The sequence below is a fragment of the Mercenaria mercenaria genome, chromosome 19 (assembly GCF_021730395.1).
Source record: "Mercenaria mercenaria strain notata chromosome 19, MADL_Memer_1, whole genome shotgun sequence".
Lineage (NCBI taxonomy): Eukaryota > Metazoa > Mollusca > Bivalvia > Venerida > Veneridae > Mercenaria > Mercenaria mercenaria.
Genome location: NC_069379.1, coordinates 17,118,906 through 17,145,527, shown reverse-complemented (window position 1 = coordinate 17,145,527; position 26,622 = coordinate 17,118,906). Strand labels below are relative to the sequence as shown.

Below are 26,622 nucleotides of genomic sequence, written 5' to 3'. Positions count from 1 at the left end.
TTGTTTTTGTGTTGTTGTTTCTTTTTTTCATACAAAAATGCAGATAGCCCATTAAATGGATGTTGTTCAAATATAAGATTAGTTAGATCAGATTAAATATACGTTTTAATGAACGCTACTTTACATCTAAGCCAAGTCATTTATGCCATTTTAGGTCTTTTAATTTTCGGATCAAATTGCACTGATGTTTGTTGTATTGGAGAACACAGATAACAAATGTACATTTTTATTTACATATACAGCTATTGAAAATTTTGTTGATTGACAATGCAACCCAGGTGTATGCTAAACACAGCTGGTGCATTAGCTGCACGCAAACTAACGTTATAAGGGATTGTTAGCCTTCTAAACAATACACTATCAATATCTCTGCCTTCTTGCCGAAATAAAATTTCATTTTTGTTCGTTCCGACGTTAGAGTTTCCCGATGTACAAACAGGAATTTATGGTAAAATCATTTATATTTTGACAAGTACAAGTCCGATTTCCTTGCCAAGGGAGATGCATTTCTAAATACAGATTACTTGTAAACTATTTCCTAATTTCCAAGGATCAAATTGTGTACATCACTTTAATATTTAATATGTATATCGACTTTTCTGTAGGAAATTTTATGGTTCCTAGCCTTGAGGGTCTACATAACCTGATACGAATGCCATATGGTTGTGGAGAACAAACGATGCTGAATTTTGCTCCTGCTATCTATATAACAAAATATCTGAAAACAGTCGGGAAACTGGCACCGGAGATTAAAAAGAAATCTACTGAAAGTCTAAAGACAGGTATATTTTCAACTCTCTGTTGAGTTTGATACGGGTTGGGACTATATTTGTAAGACTTTGTTAAGTCCAACGTCCGGGCTTGTTTCTGAGAAATCTTGGGAACTTGACAGAATTTTCCAGACTGAAAGTCTGAACTGTTTCTTTGGCAGTCAACATTAACCAAACATCAATATTAAGTCAACAAAAAGTAGTTCAATGTTATACGAAGATATTATGTAGCATACTTGGTAAGGCAACAATAAGGGAAAGTAAAATGGAAATATCTTAACACGATGATGCAAAGAAAGTTTAAACCATAATGCTTTTTTGCATGATAATCATATCACCAAACATTTTACATTTTTCTTTTACAAACTTTACAACCATTATGATCAATGGTAAAAATGTACTATACATGCTTAATGCCCTAAATATCTATGAACAATCTAACAGAAAAGTTTTTTTACATGAATATGGTTGTTATTGTCATCTCGAGGTATGAGAATAACTTCAAATTGCACTTGTGGCTACGCCACTCTTAAAATATTTCATTTTCATAACACTCGATGAAAATAAAAACCACATTCATGCTAAAAAATTGATATCATCTATATATGTCATTATTCTTAAAACTTCTTAATTTTAATTTAATTCTTAAAATGCGCATGGCAAATCTCGAACGATCGATATTCTCATACTTCGCAGAGCATGTGCTAATAACAGTGCAAATCTACATGTAGAATTATTCCAACCAAGCTGTTGGCGAGGAGCTTTAACGTATTCATGCTGCTTCTTAAATTTGTCGACAGGTACCAGTAATTGATTCTCAATATATGGCGATGCATATCGCAGACAGTTTCAAGTGATTTTATTTTGCTTGATAAAAAGTAACGATCTTCTTACAAATTGTAAAACGTACGTCGCACGCTATTTTGCACAAATGCGTAACGTCATTTTGACGTCAATTTGACGTCCAATTACTAATTTAGAAAATAAATAGCAAAAATGCGTTGAGATAACTCTGCATATTCTTTAATGGTATCTTAATTTACAATTATTGCTTTAAACACATTGTTATTGTTATTATCAGTGTTGTTTTTTTATCATTAATTATTACCGCCCGTTTCTTCAAATTAAATATATACCGGTACGCATTTTAAACTGCAATTAATTTTATCATGTTGTACCGTATTGATCGCTAACATTTATATCAACCTCCGGACGTTAACAAACCTAGCATCAACAGTGATCAGGATGATTATAACGTACAAAGAGGCAGTTCTGTCGCACGAGAATATTTGAAAAAAAAATATTTTCATTAAACCGTAAAGCAGTTAATTTTAGAAAATTACATTATGCATTTAAGAATATGACAGGTCCTGTGGATTCAAAACTTTTTTCATGCTAAATTCAGTTTTGTACTCTGACATGATTAAAACAACACCAAAAAATTAATTCTAACACGAACAACAAATAACCCTACAAATAGAAGAAAATCAAACAACGGTTATTTTGCGATAATCCTGCGCGTGCAGTGACGTCATCCGATCCAGGTGCGTAGCACGGTCGTAAAACGTAGTTACCATTTTTTTTCTAACACTGTTCATACTAGTATGTCTTGTTAGAATCGAAATAACAAATTCGCAAGTGTGATTTATCATAGAATAACCCAAATTTTTCTTTCTTACGCGAAACAATATATCACTCAGTATGAGCTGTGCCATGAGAAAACCAGCATAGTGCGTTTGCGACCAGCATGGATCCAGACCAGCCTGCACCTCCGCTCAGTCTGGTCGGGATCCATACTCTTCGCTTTCAAAGCCTATTGGAATTAGAGAAACTGTTAGCGAACAGAATGGATCCTGGCCCCATGTTCACAAAACATTTTCAGTCTCGGCCGAGTTTGATAATGAAATTTTATATGTCATTTATATCTAAACAGCATGTTTAAAATAAAATTTTATGTTAATTGCTATTTTCAAGCGACTATTCGGTATTGATGGTCAGTCTCAGTTGGAATTTAACCTTGAAGTTTTAGTAAAATTGACATCAAAATTTCATGCTCAAACTCAGCTAAGACCGAAAAATGTTTTGTGAACACGGGGCCTGACGAGCAGGCTGGTCTGGATCCATGCTGGTCGCAAACGCACTATGTTTGTTTTTCTCGTGGCGCGGCTCATATATTCTTATGCATAAGAAATCAAAACACGTGTTATCCTACGTTAAACAACGATTGGGAACTTATTATTTCATAAAGAAATTGTTTATAACCAGTTCTCTACAACCAGCTTAAGTACTGTTTAAATAACACCTTTTTTATTCACAGCATGTGCGACACTACAAATGAAAAATGTTTCGTGCTCAAAATGAAATAAAATGTAAAAAAAAGTGCTTAGGACATACTTACATAGATCTATATGTGTACAGACATTGTGTGCACCATCATAATAAATTAATAACTGATGGCATTATCGATTAAATTTCGTTTATTGTCTTTATTAAAGACAGCGAATTATAAGCAGGAAAAAAAATAGTTCGGTATCTAAGCTTGATGATTTCTTTATATCTATTCAAAATACATGTAAAGCATCAAAATGTCAAATCAATTTTTTATATTTTATATTTGTGCGGAAAACCTTGAAACTTCACATCCGATACTAGTCACAGTTCTGCATGTAGCGTTCACGTTTCTGTTCAAGTGGTTTGTTTCTGTGTTTTTTTTCTTTTGGCGCTCTCGCCTCTCCGCACTGCTCAGACAAGGGTGGGGAGGGTGTGTGTGTGTGGTGGGGGGGGGGGGGGGGGTATCCTGCATCTGAAAGACCAAAGAAGATGGTCATGTCTTTTTTATGACAAACAATTACTAGTTAACAGAACTCTGGCGGAATCACTCATGTGAAATACTAAGTATATGTATTTGTTTGAGTACAGTGTCTCGTTCGCATTATCTCTTACAAGGTATTTTGCAATAGTGGCGATACGGGAAGTTACGATGGGGACGCGATGTTTTTCAATCGTAACTTCACGTATCATCGTCGTAACTGCACATACCGCATCGATAAATTAGTGCATTGCCATATCGTCATACCGCCATAATTAATTTGCTGATCGCCATAATAAATTTGCGATATCGCTTAATATCTTTTAGAGAGAATGTGATGGCTAAAACACCGTATAGTTTGAGGCCATAGAATTCGAGCACGTGTTTATTTTTTTTCCCTATGCTTATCATTATTTATTTTACTGCTGAAGTATAGTACGTCTGGCCTTATTAAAATGATTAAGTTTGAAGCATTGCTTCACTTTTAAATTTTTAATAAGATGGAGATAGAACGAAAGACTGAATGATTGAACTCACACTTCGTTTGTGTAAATATCAATAAAATAGAGTAATCATTGACAAAATTCATAACATTTGTATATCAACTACGTATAGATACTGACCGACATAATCTCTAGTAAGACAGACAGAAAACGGACATACTGAAGGAACAAATCTTTCAGGTTGACTAAATGAATGATCGAGTAAATAATTACCGGGTGGTCATGAATTCTTGCATACTCATCGGCCATTCGACTGCAAATAGACACGCGGATGGATTGAATGGTCGATTGAATGTTGCTTTTCATTATTTGTTATGTATATTCATTTATACCTGTTATTATTACCGCAGTAAATAATACACAATTTGCACATTTATTCGGGAAAAATAGAGCGAAAAAAGAAACACTAAAATTTGGACGGCTATAATTAGATTCGGACACTAAGATGTGTACGAACTTTTTCGAATTTTATATTAGCAAACGAAATATACTACAATGGAATGATATATAAAGATAAGTGTGTCAAAACATACATTAATCTAGGTTAATACCAATGAAAGAAATTTAATATACAATTCAGCTGCTTCAGGTCCTTTTTGATACAGTTTCTAGTTTTTCACTCCGTCATAGACCTATTTCCAACAAGACATTCATGCATTTGCTTTAAGAAAACGAAAAAGAAAAAAGGGTGTTGATGAGTATGCAGTGGAATACAAGTCAACTGAAGATAAGTACCCTCATATTGCCGCATTTCAGAAAGCGATCCGCAGAATAAACACCGTACTTTCGTTTTAGGGTAATAAAAAATTAAGAAAAAAAAAAACATTAATGAAAGGTATCTTATTTTATGTAAAATACATTCCGTGCGTTAAAATTGCCATTATTTTTTTTTTGTTCCCAGGATTACGCGCAAATGCGCTAAAATGAAAAAAGCTCCATTTATTAGGGATCTTCTCGACTACGCTACACTGCGGAAGCACATTTTTAACAGAATTACTGCTTTATAACATTAAAAACCAGCCTACGTGAGGGAGCGAGGGAGTAGTTATTGTGTGACCATGTGAGTGAGGGACTGGGGACGACGCAGACTGCTTTTCATTTGAAATTTATCAATTAAGACACCATGACTGTGCCTAATGATTTTTATTCTTTTTGTATGCTCATTAGAACATGAAGGTATATTTTCTCCTGTTTTATTTATATATATTAGAAAATTATCCAAGAGTGACTGTTCTACTTTTGAAAGCTGTATATGATACATATATGTATATGCGTATATGATATGATAAAATCATGTAAAATCAACTCCGAGCTAAAATGCAAAATGAAATTGTCCTACCTTAAGTGTAGATAAAAAAGTATTACTTTTATTTATTTAAACTTCGTATGCTAACTAATCGCCTTCACTTTATCACGGTATTACAATGCCTCGAGTGCAATACATTCATATAGACCTGTAAATTACCACTTAAAACACTGGTTTCACGAAAAACTAAACGGGAAACAGAACATTTGATTAGTTCATAGATGGTATAGGTCTGTAGGATTATGTAATATAAATTCGTTGAGAAAGTAATTTAAAAATACTTCCATTTTCGTGGCACATCAAATAAAATGACGCTTGCCATGCAATTTTCTCTTTCTTTATAGGTCCAGTACAACTTTAAATTTTCTTGCAGAACATTATGTTTTTGGACTGGACCTTAGATTTAAATGTAAAAGTGATACGTTCCATTTATCATAGATGAGACATTCATACTTTAAGTTTACTGCTAGGCACAATGTTCAGAATAAATTATTTCGAAGATACTGAAAATATAGAAGAAAGATAATAAAGATCTATTTTATGCGTCACAAATTTGTAAAATGAACCAAATACTTTAAAGTTATTTAATAGAAATCGAGCTAATAAAATCAACAAAAACGTTACGTTTTTATGTATAGCAAAGTGAAATTATACGACGTAACGTTATGCAATCTAATATTTGTAGCTTTACTGTAAACGATGTAATTTTTTCACAAAATGATGGCTCATGAAAGTTTTATACTAACAAGATAAGTCAGATATCTTTAGAAAGTCCATACAATGCACTTTTAGCCATCTATAAAGATGAATGCCAACTTTCAACAATAACTCGCATAAAATGGGGAAACTCACTTTTAAAATGGACTTTTTGACGTAACATTTTCAGTATGTAATTTTTTAAAATATACCGTAGTCGTTTAATACTTGTTAATGATTATTGCTTTAAACATGTACATAATTGTTAATGTATGCATTTTATGATAGTATAACTTTTGGTAGTTTTTCCGATACATTATTACAATATAATTGAATAAATACGTACCAGGATGACGAGCGTAACGCTTGTAGGAAAAGCCGTCAAGGTTTTGTTAAAGCGAGTAAATACGGAAATGACGTAAAATAAACGCATTGAATGATGCGCGGCAAAATTTAATGTCGTCTGCTGGTTATTTTGTCCAGATATCTTTAAAATTGACAGATTTATCGTCAAAAAACCGACTGCCGAACTAACATTTTGTTACGCGTAACGTTACATTTTTCGTCAGTTTTGTTGACGATAATTCGATCTTTTTATGTATTTTACGATTATAAATTCTCTAAAAATTAAACGGGGATAAATGTAATTTAAATCTTTTAATCATTGTAGTAAAAACATACATGGATGTCAGTTACTCATAATTTAAATAGCTGCATACACATCAACAGGTATCTCGAAATCGCCCATGTGCAAAATAGCGTGCGACGTACGAAAACAAATACAAAAATAGTATTTGATTGCTGTGGGACAGCTGTACAGTAAAAGATATGTAGTTTATTGGGCTTTAAGATCACTGAGTCGATTTAGTCTTTGGGTAAAATAATTCCATTTGAGCTGATTCTAGTAGGGCGTGAGGGCTGATTACCTTCCCATTAATAAAATCTAAAAGAAAATCCATTGGAAGCATAAAATGCAACAACGCAAAATAATAGCAGACTTGGTTTGACTGAGTCTGTTCAAGAGAGGTAGTGGAATGCGAACTCTCATTAACACATGCAGTCAACCTCATTCTGCAACTTGCTCTATTCTTTTCCAAGCTTTCATATTTTCTTCTAGGAGATTGTTTTGATAATTCATTTAAATTCTAGGACTTCAAAGGGAACTAAAGTATCAACATCATGACGGGTCATTCAGTGCATTCGGTAACATAGATCCATCGGGTAGTTCATGGTATGTTTTTTTTTTTTTGTAATTGTAAACTAGATTTACACAAGACGTTAATTCCTGATCTTTATTCGTTGTAGTAGAAACACAGGAACAGATATAAATAAAACTTTTCCGTTGACGCTAAGGTATGATCTGCACCGGAAACATGACATTATGATATGATATACATGTGTTTGTATAATTATTGCCTCATATTTTACACACTTTATTTTAAGGTTGACAGCTTTTGTACTAAAATGTTTCGGCCAAGCTGACGGACTTCTTCAAATTGATGAAGCTATAATGTCAAAAGCTATGAACTGGCTGTTATCTTGTCAGCAAAATGACGGCTCATTCCGTGAGCCTGGAAGAGTTATACACACGAGCATGCAGGTACGGACAATGCCTATTTTTTGTTGTTGTTGTTTTTTGTTTGTTATTTTGTTGTTGTTTTTTTTTTTTTTTTGTTTTTTGTGTTGCTTTAAATTTGTTTTTGTTGCTTTTAATTTATATTTGCATCAATATAATTGTATAAAATTAGTAAAGGTTTTGCTTTAAGTTGTATGTGTTTGGCAAATGTAACATATAAAAAGTTCTCTAGCTAGATTCGCCACGATAAAGTTATATGAAATTAGAAAATGTTTGGTAATAAGATAACCATATTTAGTCATATTTAGTCCTCAGTTTCTCTTCACATAAGTCTTTTGTGAAACTTGATTTAAAGTACTAGAATACGGTTTCATTAGTCTAGCTTTATGCCAAATTACTCATGGTAAATACAATATATCTATTAGTGGTTGAAACTGAGCGCGACCGTGCAGTATATAGTATTATTTCAAATTTTGGTTTGCATGCAGTTAAATGTATGTTTGGGTGGAAATATGTTAACTCCCATAATTTGACTTATGAAGTTCATTTGGGATTGATTTTTAGATGCATTTTTATAATTAGTCATTATTTTGATAGTAAAAATGTCAGCATAATATTTCTAACGTGAGCAATTTAAATAGTATCTTTTGACGATAAATCACACTAAAACAATATACGTGATAACGTGTTTGGTTAAAGAGATTTCAATTTCCATTTTTTGCCTTTGTAAAATTTATTTAACAATCTAATACTTTACACAATTAATTCCAAACTTAGTTCCAAACCAATTGGGTATAATTTGTTTTACTTTTAGTTAAAATGAAGAAGCCAGCGAAAGGTTTTCGTGACGCAGCAAATGTGTTTTGCAGTAGGTACAACTAGGCGGAGAAAATACATACATAATTTGGTTCACGAAATATTTACTCAGGCGTAAACTTTGGAAGGGGGTTTAACTCTTGCACATATACAAAGCATAAACATTTTACAAGACGTTATTATCTAATTTTAAGTACGGATACTAAAATGAAATCATAGGATTCAGACACGCTTTTCGTTTCAGGCGGGAACTGCCTCTGGAATAAAGATGACAGCATTTATTTTGATATCTTTGCTAGAGAACAAAAACATATCATCAGTCCGGGTAAGAATACAAACTTTTTAAAGTTGTTCTGCCAGAGAGAATATTGCTATTTGATAAACCTTTTAGTATGTTTTGGTTGCTTATTTATGAAAAACTTCACGGTATAAAGTATCAAAGTTCTGTATGACGTAAAAGTTATATGTGGTACTTTTACTGAGTTTTGAAAAGTATTCGCTTGTGCTCATTTGTTGTATTTTTAATGTAAAAATTCCACACAAATCTATTATTAATCTCCAGACATTTACGTGTATCTTTAAACTGATTTGCCCATGAATAATGTTTTTTATTATCACTTTGAATTTATCAAGGGTTACAAGCTCGATAATGCAATCACCAAAGGCAAGACATATATAGAATCGAGGCTGCACACTGCTGGTGACGCATACACTCTAGCCATCGTTTGCTATGCTCTGGCAAGTGCCAGCAGTTCACACGGTTCAACATGTTTTAACAAACTGAAGATGGCTGCTACAGTTGACGGTTATATTTTATCTCTTCTTATGTTAAAAATTAGAGTATTTCGAAGTCAGGAGTTGGATTAACGTACCTTTACCCAGTCATCGAATCTACATAAGTGTATTCTGTTTTATTTTAGAATATCAAATTACATTATAAAGATGTTTTTCGCTGCCTTCAAATTTCTAAATCATACGAAAAAAAGTTGAATACCTGTATTAACGTTTTCTTAAATTAAACGCTCTAAATATTTCTATGCATATATAACATCATTTTATTAGTAATAACATTTTTAAATGGAATTACACGGTAAAGACACGACACGATTTGTTTCCCTGCTTAACAAAGAAGGACGAAACCTTTCGTTATTATGCCAGTAAATTGCTAACGGTATAGCGTCAAACGGCATTGAAGCTAGTAAGGAATAAAACCCGCACAAACCAGGCAAAAAGATGGTGTATATCCATCAGGATGTAAATAATTATTACCTTAGAATCGCAAACATCAGTGTCACAAAATGACTTTCTGTTGAAAAAAAAATGTTGTTAGTCTTTCAAATGACTACGCACTCATAATATCGTTACTTCGCATCTCTTTTTGATTGATGGTATTTCATTCCGTTGTATATATGTTGAAGTAGAATTAAGTTATCTTTGTCTCAATATATAAGCCGTTCCAAGAGGAAACCTTTTGTAATTTAGTGACAAGATATAATTATTAGAAAAAAGAATATTCTTATTCTCTCTTATATATTACAAGCTAATGCTATTTGTGTTGCTTTTGGCAAAACGAAGTTCAAAGCACCCATGCATAATCAGAATATAGAGGTGTATCGTTAGGTAAACATGTGATGAAACTACAAAAATATGGTTATTTGTTTTTCAGTAAAATTACTTTAAACTGTTTCTAAAATAATCAAGTATGTATGTTGCATAATTAATGATATACAATTTTGTTTGTATAAATGACATGCAAAAATACAAACCATGCACGACGGCGTCATACAGTTTACATGACATTCATAACGTCACGTCTTTAAATCTATATGACTAAATTAAGGTTTATAAGGAGTATATCATCCAAACACAGAAATAACCGCCTCGATAGCCTAGTGGTAGAGCGTTTGCTTCGAGTGCGGGAGGTTGTGGGTTCGATCCCAGGCCGCGTCATACCAAAGACGTGTAAAATGGTTCCAGTAGCTCCCTTGCTTGACGCTCAGCATTAAAAGGGAGACTAGCCTCTTCTCTTATACCTTCGTGGCGATGGATTCCATCAGGAATGAAGTGTCGAGAGTGATTAATATAAGTTGTAGAATTTCCTTCACAATCGACCTAAAATAAATGCATACTGTACTGTCTTGTAAGACTGGATACTTGAGATTTTCTGGAAAAATGTTTCCCGTTAAAATGACTGCCATTTGTAAAGAATTACTGAAAACTTCGTTCAACATAGTTACGTGAAACTGGGACATTACTGCATATGAATCAAACCGAACATCTATATCATCTCTTTGAAAATGGTGAGGTTTCAAGAGCGTTAAACTGTCCGAAAGTGTGACCCCTTTATACAGTCCTTTTCCGGCACTCATTGTAAGTATCAGTAAGTAAAGTAACACCTTTTTGAAAAGTGATGTACATGATTGATTCAATTATCGTGTAAAACAACTCTTTCTTTCTCTGTTTTGTTGTTCTTAGGGGAATAACCGTTAAAACATTGAATTTCTTGAAATAGTGAAGATAAATCCTTTAATTTTTCACATTTAAAAGGTGAAAGAATGCTTTTGCATGAATAGTTTGTTATCACAATTTGATATTTTGCAACTAATACTGGTTTTGTGTTGGAACGGCCCTAGTATATTTGCAGTGCAAAGAAATAAGAAGATAAAGTCGCGAGTTCAGTACTTGGGGAATTTGGTTCATATTTGAACACTGGCAAATATAACGCAGAAACAGTAATTCAGATTAATGAGTATTGTTTAATAAGTATAATAGCAGTTGAATACCACATTATACCCTGATAAAGGTTAATAATAATTTATAGATGATAAAATGTACTGGACGGCATCGACAGCAGTTGCAAAAAGAGAAATAGGTGATCGATCTCTTGCAAAAAGAGCTCCATCTGCAGACATAGAAGCGTCATCATATGCTCTTTTGGCTTATATGAAACTAGGAAGAACATCAGAAACTTTCCCAATAGTGAAATGGCTTGTTTCTCAACGTAATCCAACAGGGGGATGCCGTTCAACTCAGGTATGTAGCCTTAACAGAAAGAGTGAGGTGGGGGACGTTCAAAAGCAGTTTAGTAATTACCAGTGCCTGGATCAGTATTCAAACCCTTGACATGGATTAAGCGTTTCAGCACTAAACCACCGGGCGATCATACATAATCGTAAAGATATGCACTGTAACGTGTTAAATGTAAAAGAAACATAATAATCTAAAAATACACACTCGTACCGTACTAACGAGCTAACGTTCAAATTTGGTCCTTCGGTTTACTAAATGCGCATGACGTAGCGCGAGTAAATAGTTTGATGAAACCGATTTAAGAAATAAAACGAAAATCTGTCTGTTTCAATGCAAGATAGAAAGATCTTTTACTCGTCAACACCATAATTTAAATTTTCAAAACATTACATATGACGTTCATTGGTGAAAAACGTTTAGAATTTGCACTAGAAAAAAACAACATAATTATGAATTATTCTTATGAAGCGCAACGGCTAGACATCATTAATTTATTTTGACAGGACACAATCATATCTTTGCAAGCTCTCTCCGAATTTTCAAGCAGTGGCAGCACTGGACCACCTGCGGATTATGATATACAGTTTAGTGTCTTTAACGGGCAAGATTCCATCGACTCATACTCAGCGAGTCCTTCTACTTTCGATGTCGTACACAGTATAGAGGTACACACATACTACAGTAACAGTTCTTATACATGTATTTGATATTTGTATATAGAAGTACAAACTATCTCAAGATACTGGGCATGTAATAAAAATCAGCATATCATGTATACTCCCTATGCGATGTTGGGATTCTCGGCATTTGCGTAAATGACTGGCAATGGTCAAACTAGAATAATTATTTGCTTAAGTTTATTTGGTCAGGTATGAAGCATGATCTTGTCAGATATACCTTAACCGTTTGTGTCTTCTAATTCATTGCATAGAGCACTATTTAGATATATGACATACAATTGTGAATTAAATGTTTACTTTATTATGTAAATATTTGCAGATACCAAACGCTCTGGACAGTGTCAATATACAAATGAACGGGACTGGTTCAGCGGTAATTGATGTAAGTTTTATAAAAGTTAGTTATTTTTGGTCAATAGTTGAGTATAATGAGATTTAATGTAATAATCTGATATTCACTGGCAAAGAGTTAAATAAATGCCTTCATTTAAAGAGTGTTGACGGTGAACTGATAACAGTTACAAATATATGCACAATTATTGTCCATTTTCGTAGGTTACAACATCATTTTACGTGACTGGAAGTGAGCTTGATGACTACATTGCTGTTAATGTTTCAATAACAAACGAGACGATAAATACAGCGAAGATTAAGGCATGTTTAAGGTACATAAATCTTCTATGAAAATTAAGTCACAGAGTTTGTTTTATATCAATCCAAAGTGAACGGATAATAGACTTTTAATTCTGCTTAAGTCGGTATTAGAAAGGCGTGCAGGGTGTTGTTCATTACCTCCAATGAACATATTCATTAAAGCCGAGTCTGCTATTATTTTTTCTTGGTTTCGTTTTCCAGTCCTCTTTGCGTGTATCAGTGCTATACACTGGGCACGTTAAAGAACCAGGCTGCCTATTCGCAACGAGCTAGGCTAAGTTAGCCGGACAAGCCTGTATCTGATTTCTGATCTCTCTGTTGTGGGGGCTTTGTCTCACTCTGTCCCTCTGGTCAGATCGCTCTGTGTCTGTACTAGTACAGGATGAATTATGCGCCCTGTGTGCCTGCATTTGAACTATGTAAAGCGCCTTCGAACGTGTAATTGATCATGAAAAGGGCGCTATATAGATCTGGTATAATAATAATAATAATTATTATTCTTCCGACGGATCTTCTTGCAGATTTTATTATATAATTCCTATATGTATTATCTTGATTCATATTTATATATCTGGACTATCAAATCTTTGATTGCAGGGATTACTATTCCTTATTTATTCTTAAGGTAGTGGACGCGTTATAGTAATGTTTAAAAACACATTAACTTGATACAGTCTTAAAGTTAATATTGTTCCGCACTGTGTTGCAATTTTTAAACAATTTTTACTGTGTCGTTTCTTTTACATTTTGTGTAATTTATTATATTTCCATAAAGCTCAAGTAGAGACAAACTTCAAAGTGATAACGATAAACCACTATACAAAACGTTTGCAGATAATTCATTATATCAATAATTTTGATAATAGAAACGTCAAAGTATTGGTAAACAATTCAGAAACACAAACTAAAACTGTCGATAACATTTTTTCAAGAGAGCCGTATGTAAAAGGATTGAATCGGACAGAAATGTAGCTCCAATACTGAAAAATTATGGCCGAGTCCTGTGAGACTTTAAATTTAGCACTCTTCATTAAAAAATAACCATCGGGCATAAGTAAAACCTACCTAAACCTCTTCCACAATATGTAAACTAAAGAGTAAAGGCAAAATAAATAATTTTGACCGCGTGTAAGTCAGTAGGTTCAGAGATGTCTAACTCTGCACCCTTCTGTATCAGAGGTAAAACAAAACACTTTAAACAGCAAAAAATGGCCAATCAAATGAAAAATTTCCGCTTTTGTACAATAAATCAATAATAAGTCTTGAAAAACAGTTTAATGTACTAGAAAAAAGAAAATATAAAGAAAAAAGTTTGGTCCTAATGGGGCTTGAACCTACGCCCTCCTGAACAATTACTCAAAGTAGGTTAATGGTAGGAACTGAAATACTCTTCAAAAGGGGGTGCACTATTACGGGTCCACTACCTTAAAGACATTAATCTAGTGTATTTCGCTTCGATGTTACACCTTGTTTCACCATAATAAAGAGGACAAAATCTTGTGTATAATAAAATGAATTAAACAAGGTTTGGTTTGGAATTTGTATGATCGAAATTCATTGCTGGTACATTTTGTACATAATAAATGTATTTCAAATATGTGTTTTAACAAACATTAAAGAACACTTGTCACTCATATGAACTATTTTGGTTATGATGTTTTATTTTTGTGAATAAAATTGTTGATTGGTCGATAGACTGTTGTGACATTTTGTGAAATCAATTGTTTAAGATAATCTAGTCCGGGAAATGTATTACTAAGTTTAAACAGCCACATTGCCTTTTCCATTACATTACAGTTGGACTGGACCAGAAGCGAGTGGTATGCTGATAATGGAAGTTGAAATGCCGACTGGATTTCAGCCTGATAATGATTTTCTGAAAGCGCAGGATTTGATAAAACGGCATGAAACGAATGGACGGAATATCGCTCTTTACTTCGATGGTGTACGTACCTTGATATACTTTTTCTCAATAAATGGAGACATACTTGTATATTAAAACAATTCAGAGATGAACTTCCAAATTATTTAAAGTGGAATTATGCGCATTTTTCAAGTAAAAATTCAGATGAAATAGATGTGTGTGTGTTAAAAGGGCGGAGGAAATTATAGCTTTTAATCCAATAAACCAAACTTTTCCTGTTACCAGTACGAAGTAAAAACTTCCCAAATATTCATTTTCTTATTTTGACTGGGGCAGTCTTTTTAAGAAAAGTCAAACTGCACGCAGGAGTTGCTTCCCTTCGACTTCAGAAATCTCTACATATTGGTAAGGGAGATCACTGGGTAGAAGATTAAAGAAAACAACTATTATTCTATTAATCTGATTTCTTTTATTTCTAAAGCATCAACCTCAAATACTAATACGACATTATCGTTAATTTATCACATTTAAATGCACAGCAACCAAAAATTGTTTTTATAAAACATTCACCAAAAACACACTTTGTGCAGTAATAAAACATTGTTTCATTAAGTTGTAATTCAGTTTATTGCACATATATACAACGTCATTAAAGTAGCAAAATGCATCAATACTTATCCGCGTTATTTAGGATTTTAACGTGTATCGCAGTTTAAAGAGTGGCCCGATTACCTGTGGAAGAATCAATAGCTATTTCATTGAAGGTCTGGACTTAACTTTGGCTGATATAAATTAATAAATATGATGTTTGTTTATTTTCGAAGGTTGACGAGAATGGGGAAGTATGTGTTGATGTAAAAATGGACAGAAAAGACCCAGTTGTAAAAAGTCAAGCATGTCATGTATCAGCGTATGACTATTACGAACCAGGTACTTCAGATTTGTCAGTAAGAATATGATCCGCACCATGAGAAAACCAAAATAGTGCGTTTGCGACCAGTATGGATCCAGACCAGCCTGCGCATCCGCACAGTCTGGTCAGGATCCATGATGTTCGCTTTCAAACCCTATTGTAGTGAGAAACTGTTAGCGACCAGACGAGTATGGATCCTGACCAGATTGCGCGGATGCACAGGCTGGTCTGGATCCATGCTGGTCGCAAACGCACTATGTTGGTTTTCCAATCGTGCGGCTCAATTATATTTTTATCTTAGACTATAATTATGGTTTCATGATTTTGGTAGAATTTCTTCATTTTCCAGTTGACTTGCTTCTGCTCATATCAAGTCTTGGAAGAAAACGTGTAATGTATGCATGTATGTATATATGTATGTATACTTTTTCTCTCAGTTTATAAACAGTATTATATGTGTAACATTTCGTTTGATTATCTTCATACCGTTTACACGAAATGAATTAAATTGTAAATGTTTCTACTGATTCTATAATATATCTCGACTGAATAGTTCTTGTAATTTATGGATATTTATAAGTATGTTTGGTGCAGTCGTCAGCATACTCGTCAGCATACAGTAAATGCAACAGACTCTATGAAAGAAAAACATAGATTTATATTTACATTTTCAGCCCACCAAGCAATGACCAGATATGAATTTGGAATGTTAAAAGAAGCAAATATTTGTCTAGTGTGCCCACTTTGCGAATTCTGCATGGGCAATGGAAGCGGTGGACAGGTACATGTTTATTTTCGTATTTGATAACATTTTTAAATTTCTATTTACACTGCTTGAAGATAATTAATAGTATGAAGAAATCAGAAAAATTATTATCTTTCTATTTTATTTTTCTTTGGTAAATGAGCATTACCATTTGAATTCATGTTTTAATTTTTTTCAGGCTGGTGTCGGACGTTAGGTCTGTGGAGAGAAATAGCATGTCCTTGTACCCCCCTGAAGACGCTTTGCATTTATCTCAGCAAATCATACTGACGGATCTTAAAACAGTTTTTAAAAAAAACTTCTTTAAAATACTCCTTATGAGAAATCATATTTTAATTGTCTACTAATGGTGTTTGGATAACTGGTGATATAGTGTTAAAGAAATCTATTTCCTCGTGGTCCTGACCAATAATACAGTTTTAAGAGTCATCGTTTTTTATTTGCTTACGGTGTTTGATCAGTGACATAGTAACAGTGTTATCGTTAAATATTTGCTTATGTTTTTTGACAAATGATACAGTGACAGTAAATACTGTATCTGTTACCTTTTTAATTACATTGTATTAGAAATAATTTACGTGTGTATACAATAAACCTGCTTATATGTTCAAATCGATCGCCATACATAAACTAAGATGCATCAAACAGTGAATATATCCACTTAAGAATAGCGGATAAGTAACCCCTATGATGTTCCCTGATTCTTACTTTAATTCAAATGAATTCGTGAATCTATTTTCGAAACATTTGTTTGACACAAAATTGCAGTTTTTTAATTAATTTGTTTCACAAAAAAATGACATTTGAATTTGATGTGATCTTATTACCGTGAGCGTAACGTTCAGATTCAATTTGGTAGAGTTTTGTTTCATAAATGTATCGTGTAAGTAATGATATTGTATGTTTTCAGTTTAACATGAATCACCATCAAAATCAGTATGGTTCGTTCTAAATGTATTAATACCTTTCACGACATCGCTTGTTTCTGTCTTAAAGTTTATGACACATAAGCATAATACAGTAACAGATTTAGAGTTCGTAAGATAAGCTGCCGTCGTGCGTTTAAATTAACACAATTCAGTTATACGCAAATCGAAACAATTCATAATTGCAACTTGTCCATAATATTGCGGAATGATACTACTTTTGTAGCCTGTGTTGACGTCATTTTAGATATAGGTGTCGTTTGTCAAAATGACTTTGTCTGTACCGGGTAGACAAAGACGAATTTATTACATTCAGCAGAATAAGGTGTCATGTGACAAACGAATATTACATTAAGGGTCTTTCCAAATATATAGCATAATCAAAGCAATACGTATTCTAATAAGACAAAAATAACATACCTTATACAAGATATGTTCCTTTTTTAACAAACTTCAAACCTGTATAATTATGTTTAATGATTTATATCTCTTGTACGTAACGTTTGATTTGACTTAAGACATTCTGGAAAAATGTCTCCCGTTGAAATGACTGCCATTTGTAAAGAATAACTGAAAACTTCGTTCAACATAGTTACGTGAAACTTAAGCACTGGGACATTACTGCATATGCATCAAAAATATATCAGTTCTTTGAAAATGGTGAGGTTTCAAGGGTGTTGAACTGTCTGAAAGTGTAGCCCCTTTATGCAGTCCTAATCTGGCACTCAAAGTAAGTATTGGTAAGTAAAGTGACACTTGTTTTGAAAAGTGATGTACATGATTAATACGCTTTTCAGTTTTCATGAGAAACAAACCTTTATTTATCTGGGTTTGTTTTTTTTTTTTTTGGTTGTTAAGGACTAACCGTTAAAACATTGTATGTCTTGAGATCGGGAAGATAAATCCTTTAATTTTCCACATTTAAAAGGTGACAATGTTTTTCATGAATATTTTGATATTTCAATTTTGATAGTTTGAAACTAATACAACAGAGCAAAGTAATAAGAATAACAAAGTTGCAAGTTCAGTACTTGGGGAATTTGGTTCAAATTTCAACACTGGCAAATATAACGCAGAAACGGTAATTAGGATTAATGAGTATTGTTTCATAAATGTTATAACAGCTGAACACCACATTATACCCTTGTAATATTTAATAATAATTTATAGATGATAAAAAGTACTGGACGGCATCAACAGCAGTTGCAAAAAGAGAAATAGGTGATCGATCTCTTGCAAAAAGAGCTCCATCTGCAGACATAGAAGCGTCATCATATGCTCTTTTGGCTTATATGAAACTAGGAAGAACATCAGAAGCTTTCCCAATTGTGAAATGGCTTGTTTCTCAACGTAATCCAACAGGGGGATTCCGTTCAACTCAGGTATGTAGCTTTAACAGAGAGAGAGAGAGAGAGAGGGAGGGAGAGAGAGAGAGAAATGTTTAGCCTAACTCTTTTGTGAATAGACAGTCTGTATTTTTTTAACATGCCCGGTATGTAGGACCGATATACGCAAATTCACCTAACCATGTAAGAACCAGTACCGGTCTCTTAGTTAGGTGGGGGACGTTCAAAAGCAGTTCAGTAATTTCCAGTGCCTGGACCAGGATACCAACCCCTGACATCTGGATTAAATGTCAGGCGTTTCAGCACTAAACCACTGGGATTTCATACATAAACGTAAAGACATGCACTCGAGAGTGTTAAATGTAAAAGAAATCATATGATCTAAAAATATTACACTTGTACCGTATTAACGATCTGACGTTCAGATTTGGTCCTTCAGGGTACTAAATGCGCATGACGTAGCAATAGTTTGATGAAACCCATTTAAGAAATAAAATGAAAATCTGTTTGTTTCAGGGCAAAATAGAAATATCTTTACAATTTACTCGTCAACACTAGAATTTAAATTTTCAGAACATTACATGCGATGTTTATTGGGTGAAAAAACATTTCCAATTTACACAGAAAAAAAAAACATATGAATTACTCTGATGAAGCGCAAGGCTAGACATGATAAATTTATTTTAACAGGACACAATCATATCTTTGCAAGCTCTCTCCGATTTTTCAAGCAGTGTCGGCACTGGACCAGCTCCGGATTATGGTGTACAGTTCAGTATCTTGAGCGGTCAAGATTCCATCGACTCATACTCGGCGACCCCTTCTACTTTCGATGTCGTGCATAATATAGAGGTAAATACATACTAGAGTAACAGTTCTTATTCATGTATGTAATACTTGTATATAGGAGTACACAATATCATAAGGTACTGGGCATGTAATGACTATCATCATATTACATATAATCCGTATGTGATATTGGCATTCGCAGCATTTTACGAAAAGGAATGTGTGCCTTGAGCTTTATTTAGGTCTAAACAATGGCAATGGCCTGACAAAAATAAGTAATTAAATGGAAATTACCGATGACGTTTATTGGACCATTTCCTTTAGTAACTTTTGTTCTGTATGAAGCATGCTCGTATCAGATATACCTTAACCGTTTGTGTCTTCTAATTTATTGGATTGCCCTCTATTTAGATAAATGACATACACATGTTTCAGTTGTTCGTTTGCCGTTATACATGTGATATGCTTTGTCTGTGCACTGTCCTAGATTGCGGCGGTTGTAGGAGGCCGCGTTCTTGAAATGCAGCTTTTTAGGCTGATGAATGTTTATCGGAAGCGTTTCCTTGTATACCTTATTTTGTTGATGTAATTTCAGCATAAGTGGCCGTCCAACACGGAACGCGTTGTGAATTAAATGTTAACTTCATTTTTAAATATTTGCAGATACCAAACGCGCTGGACAGTGTCGATATACAGATCACAGGGACTGGTTTAGCAGTCATTGATGTAAGTCTTGTAAATGTTAGTTATTTTTGGTAATCGGTTGAGTATATGGAGTTTAGAAGATTAATAACTTGATATTCATCGGCAGAGAGATAAATAAAGGCCTTCATTTTAAGAATGTTTATCGTCAACTGATAATATTTCTAAACATATGCACAATGTACATTTTCGTAGGTTACAACTTCCTTTTACGTGACTGGTAATGAGCTTGATGACTACATTGCTGTTGATGTTTCAATAACAAAAGAGACGATAAATACAGTGACGGTTACGGCATGTTTGAGGTACATAAATCTTTAATGTTTAATGTGTTAATTAAGTCCTAGAGTTTGTTTTAATACCAAAGCCGGTCTTACAAGGCGTGCAGGGTGTTGCACATAACCTCCATTGAACAGATTCATTAAAGCCGAGTCTGCTATTATTTTAGTTTAGTTTCGTTTTATACTTCCAACGGATCTTCTTGCAGATTTTATTATATAATTCATATAATGTATGTACATGTATTATCTTGATTCATATTTATATATCTAGACTATCAAATCTTTGATTGCAGGAGTTTTTATTGCTTATTTATTCTTAAGTTAGTGGAACCATAATAGTAATGTTCAAAACGCATTAACTTGATACAGTCTCAAAGTTAATATTGTTTCGCACTGTGTTGCAATTTTCAAAGAATTGTTACCGTGTCGTTTCTTTTAAATTTTGTATAATTTATTTTTCCGGAAAGCTCAAATAGAGACAAACTTCAAAGTGATAACCACTATACAAAACGTTTGCAGAAAATTCATTATACCAATAATTATGATAAAAGAAACGTCAAAGTATTGGTAGACATTTATGAAACACAAAATAAAACGGTCGATATTTTTTTTGAGGGAGCTATGTAAAAGGATTTAATCGGACAGAAATTTAGCTCCAACACTGAAAAAAATATGGCCGATTTCTGTGAAACTTAACATTTTGCTCTCTTCTTTCAAAAATAACCATGGCGCAAAAGTAAAACCTACCAACACTTCTTCCACAATATGTAAACTAAATAGTAAAACGAAATAACTAATTTTGACCGCATGTATCCCGGTGATTTCAAAAATGTCTAGCTCTGCATCCTTCTATATCAGAAGTAAAATACACTTTAAACAGTAACAAATGGCTTATCAATTGAAACATTTCCGCTTTTGTACAATGAATCAATAATAATACTTGAAAAACAGTTTAATTTACTAGCCAGAAAAGGAAATATAAAGATAAAAGCTTAGTCATAATGCGGCTTGAACCTACGCCCTCTTGAAAAAATAGTCAAAATAGGTTAATGGTAGGAACTGAATACTCTTCAAAAGGGGTTAAACTATTACGTGACCATTACCTTAAAGTCATTAATATAGAGTATTTTGCTTAGATGTTACACCTTGTTTCATCATAATAAAGAGGACGAAACGTATGCATAATAACATGAATTTAAAGTTCGTATTGCTTTGGATTTTGTGTGATCGAAATTCATTGCTGGTACATAATAAATGCTTTTCAATTGTAAAATAAGTTTGTTGATTGATCGATAGACTGTTGTGACATTTTGTGAAACCAGTTGCTTAAGATACCTAGTACGGAAAATTTAAGTTTAAACAGCAATAGCGCCTTTTCCATTTCATTACAGTTGGACTGGACCAGAACAAAGTGGTATGCTGATAATGGAAGTTGAAATGCCGACTGGATTTCAACCTGATAATGATTTTCATAAAGCGCAGAGTTTGATAAAACGACATGAAGCGAATGGACGGAATATCGCTCTTTACTTCAATGGCGTAAGTACTTTGATACATTTGTTCTCAATGAAAAGGGACATACTTGTATGTTACAACAATTCAGAGATGAAAATTTATAACTTTAAACTTCCAATTCTTTAATAAACATTGTTTCATTAAGGTGCAATTCAGTTTGTTGCACAAATATTCAATGTCATTAAAGTAGCGGAATACATCAATGCTTATCCGCGTTAACTGGGATTTAAACGTTTATCGCAGTTTAAAAAGTGGCCCGATTACTGGCGAAAGATACAATAGCTTTTTCAGTGAAGTTCGGGATCTTGACTTTGCTGATATAACTTGATAAATATGATGTTTGTTTATTTTGGAAGGTTGACAAGAATGGGGAAGTATGTGTTGATGTTAAAATGGACAGAAAAGACCCAGTTGTAAAAAGTCAAGCATGCCATGTATCAGTGTATGACTATTACGAACCAGGTACTTCATGTTTGTCAGTATGAATATATCTCTATCTTAGACTGTTGCGGTTTCATCATATCGGCAGAATTTTCTGTAGACTTCCCTCTGTTCATATAAAGTCTTTGAAAAAACGTCGACATTTTCTCTAAATTTATAACAGTATTTTGTGTACACGAAGCAAATTAAATCTTAAATGTTTCACTGATTCTGTGATATATTTAGACTGGATAATTTTTGTAATTCATTGATATTTATCAGTAGTTTTGGCACAGTCGTCAGCTTATTATACAAAAAATTCAAAAGACTCCATTAATAAAAGAAGCATACAGATAAATATTTACATTTCCAGCCCACCAAGCAATGACCAGATATGAATTTGGAATGTTAAAAGAAGCAAATATTTGTCTAGTGTGCCCACTTTGTGAATTTTGCATGGGCAATGGAAGCGGTGGAAAGGTACACGTTTATTTTCCTACTTGATAACAGTCTTTTTTTTATTTCTATATACACTGCTTAATGGTAGCAATAGTATGAAGAAATCAGGAAGATTATATTGTTTCTTATATATTCTTCTCTGGTAAATGAGTATTATTTTAGTTCATGTTTTGATTTTTCCAGGTTGGTGTCGGACGTTAGGTCTGTGGAGGAAAATGTCGTTTCATCGTAACCTTCTGAAGACGCTTTGCATTTATTTCGGCTAATCATACTGACGGATACTGACAGTTTTATAAAGCCTTCTGTAAAATACTCCTTATGGAAAATCATATTTTAACTGTTTACTAACGGAATTTGACTAACTGGTGATATATTATGCTAAAGAAATCAATTTCCTCTTGGTCTTGACCAATAATATAGTTGTAAAAGTTATCTTTATTTATGTGCTCACGGTTTCTGATCAGTGACATTGTAAGAGTGCTATCATTATATATTTGCTTACGGATTTATACCAGTAATACTGTTACAGTAAATAGTGTTATTGTAACTTTTTTAATCACATTGTATTGTATACAATAAACATACTTATATTGAAATAACGTATGTCAAGCAGAAATTAAGATGCATCAAACAGTGAATGCATCCTCTTAACCCTTACCCTGCTAAATTTCTATGATGAACTTGCCCATCTTTAAACTTGAACAGTACCATTAACTGTTAAAACCGGTGCTTACCAAAAAGATACTGACTGAATGGCGAACAGTGCAGACCATGATCAGACTGCACGGATGTGCAGGTTGATCTTGGTCTGCACTTTTCGCAAAGTCAGAATCACTTGCCGCCAGCAGGCTAAAGGTTAAGAATAGCGGATAACTCCGGTGATGTTACCTAATATCTTACCTAAATTAAAAAAATGACATTTGAAGAATTTAATCTGATCTTGACATCGTGAGCGTAACTTTCAGATTCAGTTTGGTAGAGTCTTGTTTCATAAATGTATCCTGTAAATAATTATCTTACGTGTTCAGGTTACACCGTCTGGTTCGTTCTAAATGTATTAATACCTTCCACGACATCGCTTGTTTATGACTACATTATCAGTAGCAGATATATAGATCGTAAGATTTGCTGCCGTCGTATGTTACCTATAGTTTTAAAGTTTAACAATTCAGTAATTGACAAATAATTGCATCTTTTCCGCAATATTGCGGAATGATACTACTTTTGTAGTTTGTGTTGACGTTGTTTTAGGGACATGAGTCGTTTGTCGAAATGACTTTGTCTGTTCCAGGTAGTTTTTTATATATCAGCAGCATAAAGCATAATACATTAAGGGTCTTTCCAAATATATAGCATAATTTAAGCAGTACGTAATAAGACATAGAATAACATACGTTATACAAGATATGTTCAACCTTTTTTCAACAAAATACAAACCTGTATGATTATGTTTAATGATTTATATTTATTGTGAGTAACGTTTGATTTGAGATCCCAGACATTAAAAATCGTTCTGTAATGTTTAAACCTAGACATCAGTCATTGTTCGAAGGGTAAATTGGTTCAGTTTTAAGACGTTTAGGTTCTTTCAGTTACTTTCATCTCTTCCGGACTCTCAATACTAGTATATCATTGTCCATTAAGATGTGTCCGTAGACCTTGGAGCTAATTCTTCGGGAGTTATAAAAAATGTTTACGGCAGTACAACGACTGTGAAGGTTAATGTCTGGATGTGTCTTGATATCAAAATAACTGATTCTGAATTCCGTTGAGTAGACAAAGGCATACTATATAGCTAACGACCAGCTTCACTGTGTATAGGGTATAATTCGGCGGACCCGGATATTGTGGGTTAAATTGATGCTATGGTAAAAGCATATGATATTACTATGTAAAAACATATTAGATGCAATTTCAACTATCTTATACATGTTCTGTGGGTCTGTGTAAACAATTAGTACTACAGAGAAGTATTAATAAATGGAATGGAAAAAAAGATCTGTAATTAAAGCTGGATATAGGATATCATCGGATTTGTTTTTCTTTGTGTTGATATGCTGTATATGGTTTTTTTTTTTTTTTTGTTTTTTTTTTTTTAATTTCGATGAAGTAGAATTGTTATTAATGACATTTTCACGTCATATCTAGCTTAAAAATAGAATGACGAGTCCTTCCGATTCACTGCCTTATCTATTCCAACATCGCTTCATACCATTTTAGTCAGGTATATTTAAAAGAAGTAAAATAAAAAATATGTATGAACATTGCTGTAATTACTTTGAAGTATCGATATCCATTTTTACAGTAAGTAATACTCTCACACACTTTCATCATCAACGCTGCACTGTGTTCTATATTTCGTGTCATTCTTAGTTTTTGTATGACCGGTATGATTTTGCAACAACACAGCTGAATGAATTAGTTTGACCACTGGTATACTGCCCTCATGCAATTTAAAACTATGAATTTATTTAATATGCAGTGATATGAGCTCGTCAAATATTGGCAGAGACGTTAATATTTTAAAGGATATAAAACACTACCTTTTCCAGCTCAATATCAAAAGCTGAGATATACATGCAGTCTCCATTGCTGAGGTTTTCATCGCCTGAAGTGAATAAGCCACACATGTGCATGTGCATCCTGTAGCTCAGGACTTCACATTGTGCCTTTAAACCACGTTCACTTGCACAGTCGGTCAGTCCTATTCCTAAAATTCTACTGATTCAGAATCTGACATCTCCTGTACGACATTTTGAAATAGATAAGATGTCTAAGTAATATCTAAGCTACATATGTGTATGTATTGGAACGCAGAATTATTTTGAAAAAGAATACTAATAAAACAAGAGCTGTCACTAATGGTGACAAATGCCCCCGCAGCGCCTTGACCTTTGACCTGGTTACCTTGACCTTTGACCTGGTGACCCCAAAGTCATTAGGGATCTGATAAGTACTATCAGCATGTGAAGTTTGAAGGTACTGGGTGCAGTGGTTCGCGAGTAAAGTGCCTTCATGCATAAAAGTAACATTGGCCCCTGTGACCTTGACCTTTGACCTGGTGACCCCAAAGTCAGTAGGGGCCGTGTACTCAATAAGTACTATCAGCATGTGAAGTTTGAAGGTCCTGGGTGCAGTGGTTCCTGAGTAAAGTGCCTTCATGCAAAAAGTTAACATTGGCCCCTGTGACCATTAACCTTTGACCTGGTGACCCCAAAGTCAGTAGGGGTCGTATACTCAATAAGTATTATCAGTAAGTGAAGTTTGAAGGTCCTGGATGCAGTGGTTCGCGAGTAAAGTGCCTTCATGCAAAACGTTAACATTGTGACGAACGAACGAACCAACGAATGGATGGACAGTTGAAAACTAGTATGCCTCCCTTTGGGGGCATACAAAGACTTAGATCTTCATACACCAGATAAAGCAGGGCCGTTTTATGCTTAAGGTCCCCTATTACTCTATCAGCTAGTACAGTGCTACTCAGTGATTCAGTTTACTAGCTGATTTTTACTAACAAGATGAAGTAGTTTTTTTTTCTTGAACACTTGTTGGTCTTGATATACCCGTAAAAGAAGCGCAACTCAATGTTTTAGTTCTTTGATCACTAGCTAATTTTGATATATCTGGTGAAGAGGTGAGTCTCTTGAATGCTTTATGATTTTGATATTCCAGTGTCATTCATTGTTTAAGTTCCCTAAATATTTGTTGCTACAACCAGACTCCTCTGCAAATTTACACTTAATAGATATTTAATGACTTATATTTGTTGTAATGTTTAAAATCCATTGGGATATACTTCAA

The 26,622-nt window shown here is 33.7% G+C and overlaps 2 protein-coding genes across 2 annotated transcripts in view; both read left to right on the top strand.

Annotated features, from left to right (window-relative positions):
- LOC128546176 (CD109 antigen-like) overlaps window positions 1-17,721 on the top strand; it is an 81,683-nt gene extending 63,962 nt beyond the window's left edge. The window contains exons 30-42 of the mRNA XM_053531193.1: window positions 606-782; window positions 7,234-7,315; window positions 7,528-7,684; window positions 8,721-8,801; window positions 9,110-9,281; window positions 11,298-11,509; window positions 12,010-12,171; window positions 12,506-12,568; window positions 12,742-12,851; window positions 14,638-14,785; window positions 15,529-15,634; window positions 16,292-16,398; window positions 16,562-17,721. Of these exons, the coding sequence (XP_053387168.1) occupies window positions 606-782; window positions 7,234-7,315; window positions 7,528-7,684; window positions 8,721-8,801; window positions 9,110-9,281; window positions 11,298-11,509; window positions 12,010-12,171; window positions 12,506-12,568; window positions 12,742-12,851; window positions 14,638-14,785; window positions 15,529-15,634; window positions 16,292-16,398; window positions 16,562-16,579 (1,595 nt within the window). The 3' untranslated portion in view covers window positions 16,580-17,721. The remainder of the gene's footprint in view (window positions 1-605; window positions 783-7,233; window positions 7,316-7,527; window positions 7,685-8,720; window positions 8,802-9,109; window positions 9,282-11,297; window positions 11,510-12,009; window positions 12,172-12,505; window positions 12,569-12,741; window positions 12,852-14,637; window positions 14,786-15,528; window positions 15,635-16,291; window positions 16,399-16,561) is intronic.
- Window positions 17,722-18,434: 713 nt separating this feature from the next.
- On the top strand, window positions 18,435-24,847 carry LOC128551196 (CD109 antigen-like). Its single transcript, XM_053531809.1, has 8 exons — window positions 18,435-18,691; window positions 19,346-19,507; window positions 20,108-20,170; window positions 20,342-20,451; window positions 21,819-21,966; window positions 22,299-22,404; window positions 22,736-22,842; window positions 23,005-24,847. The coding sequence occupies exons 1-8, from the start codon at window positions 18,602-18,604 to the stop codon at window positions 23,020-23,022; spliced, it is 804 nt and encodes a 267-aa protein (XP_053387784.1). The 5' UTR covers window positions 18,435-18,601; the 3' UTR covers window positions 23,023-24,847.
- Window positions 24,848-26,622: the final 1,775 nt, after the last annotated feature.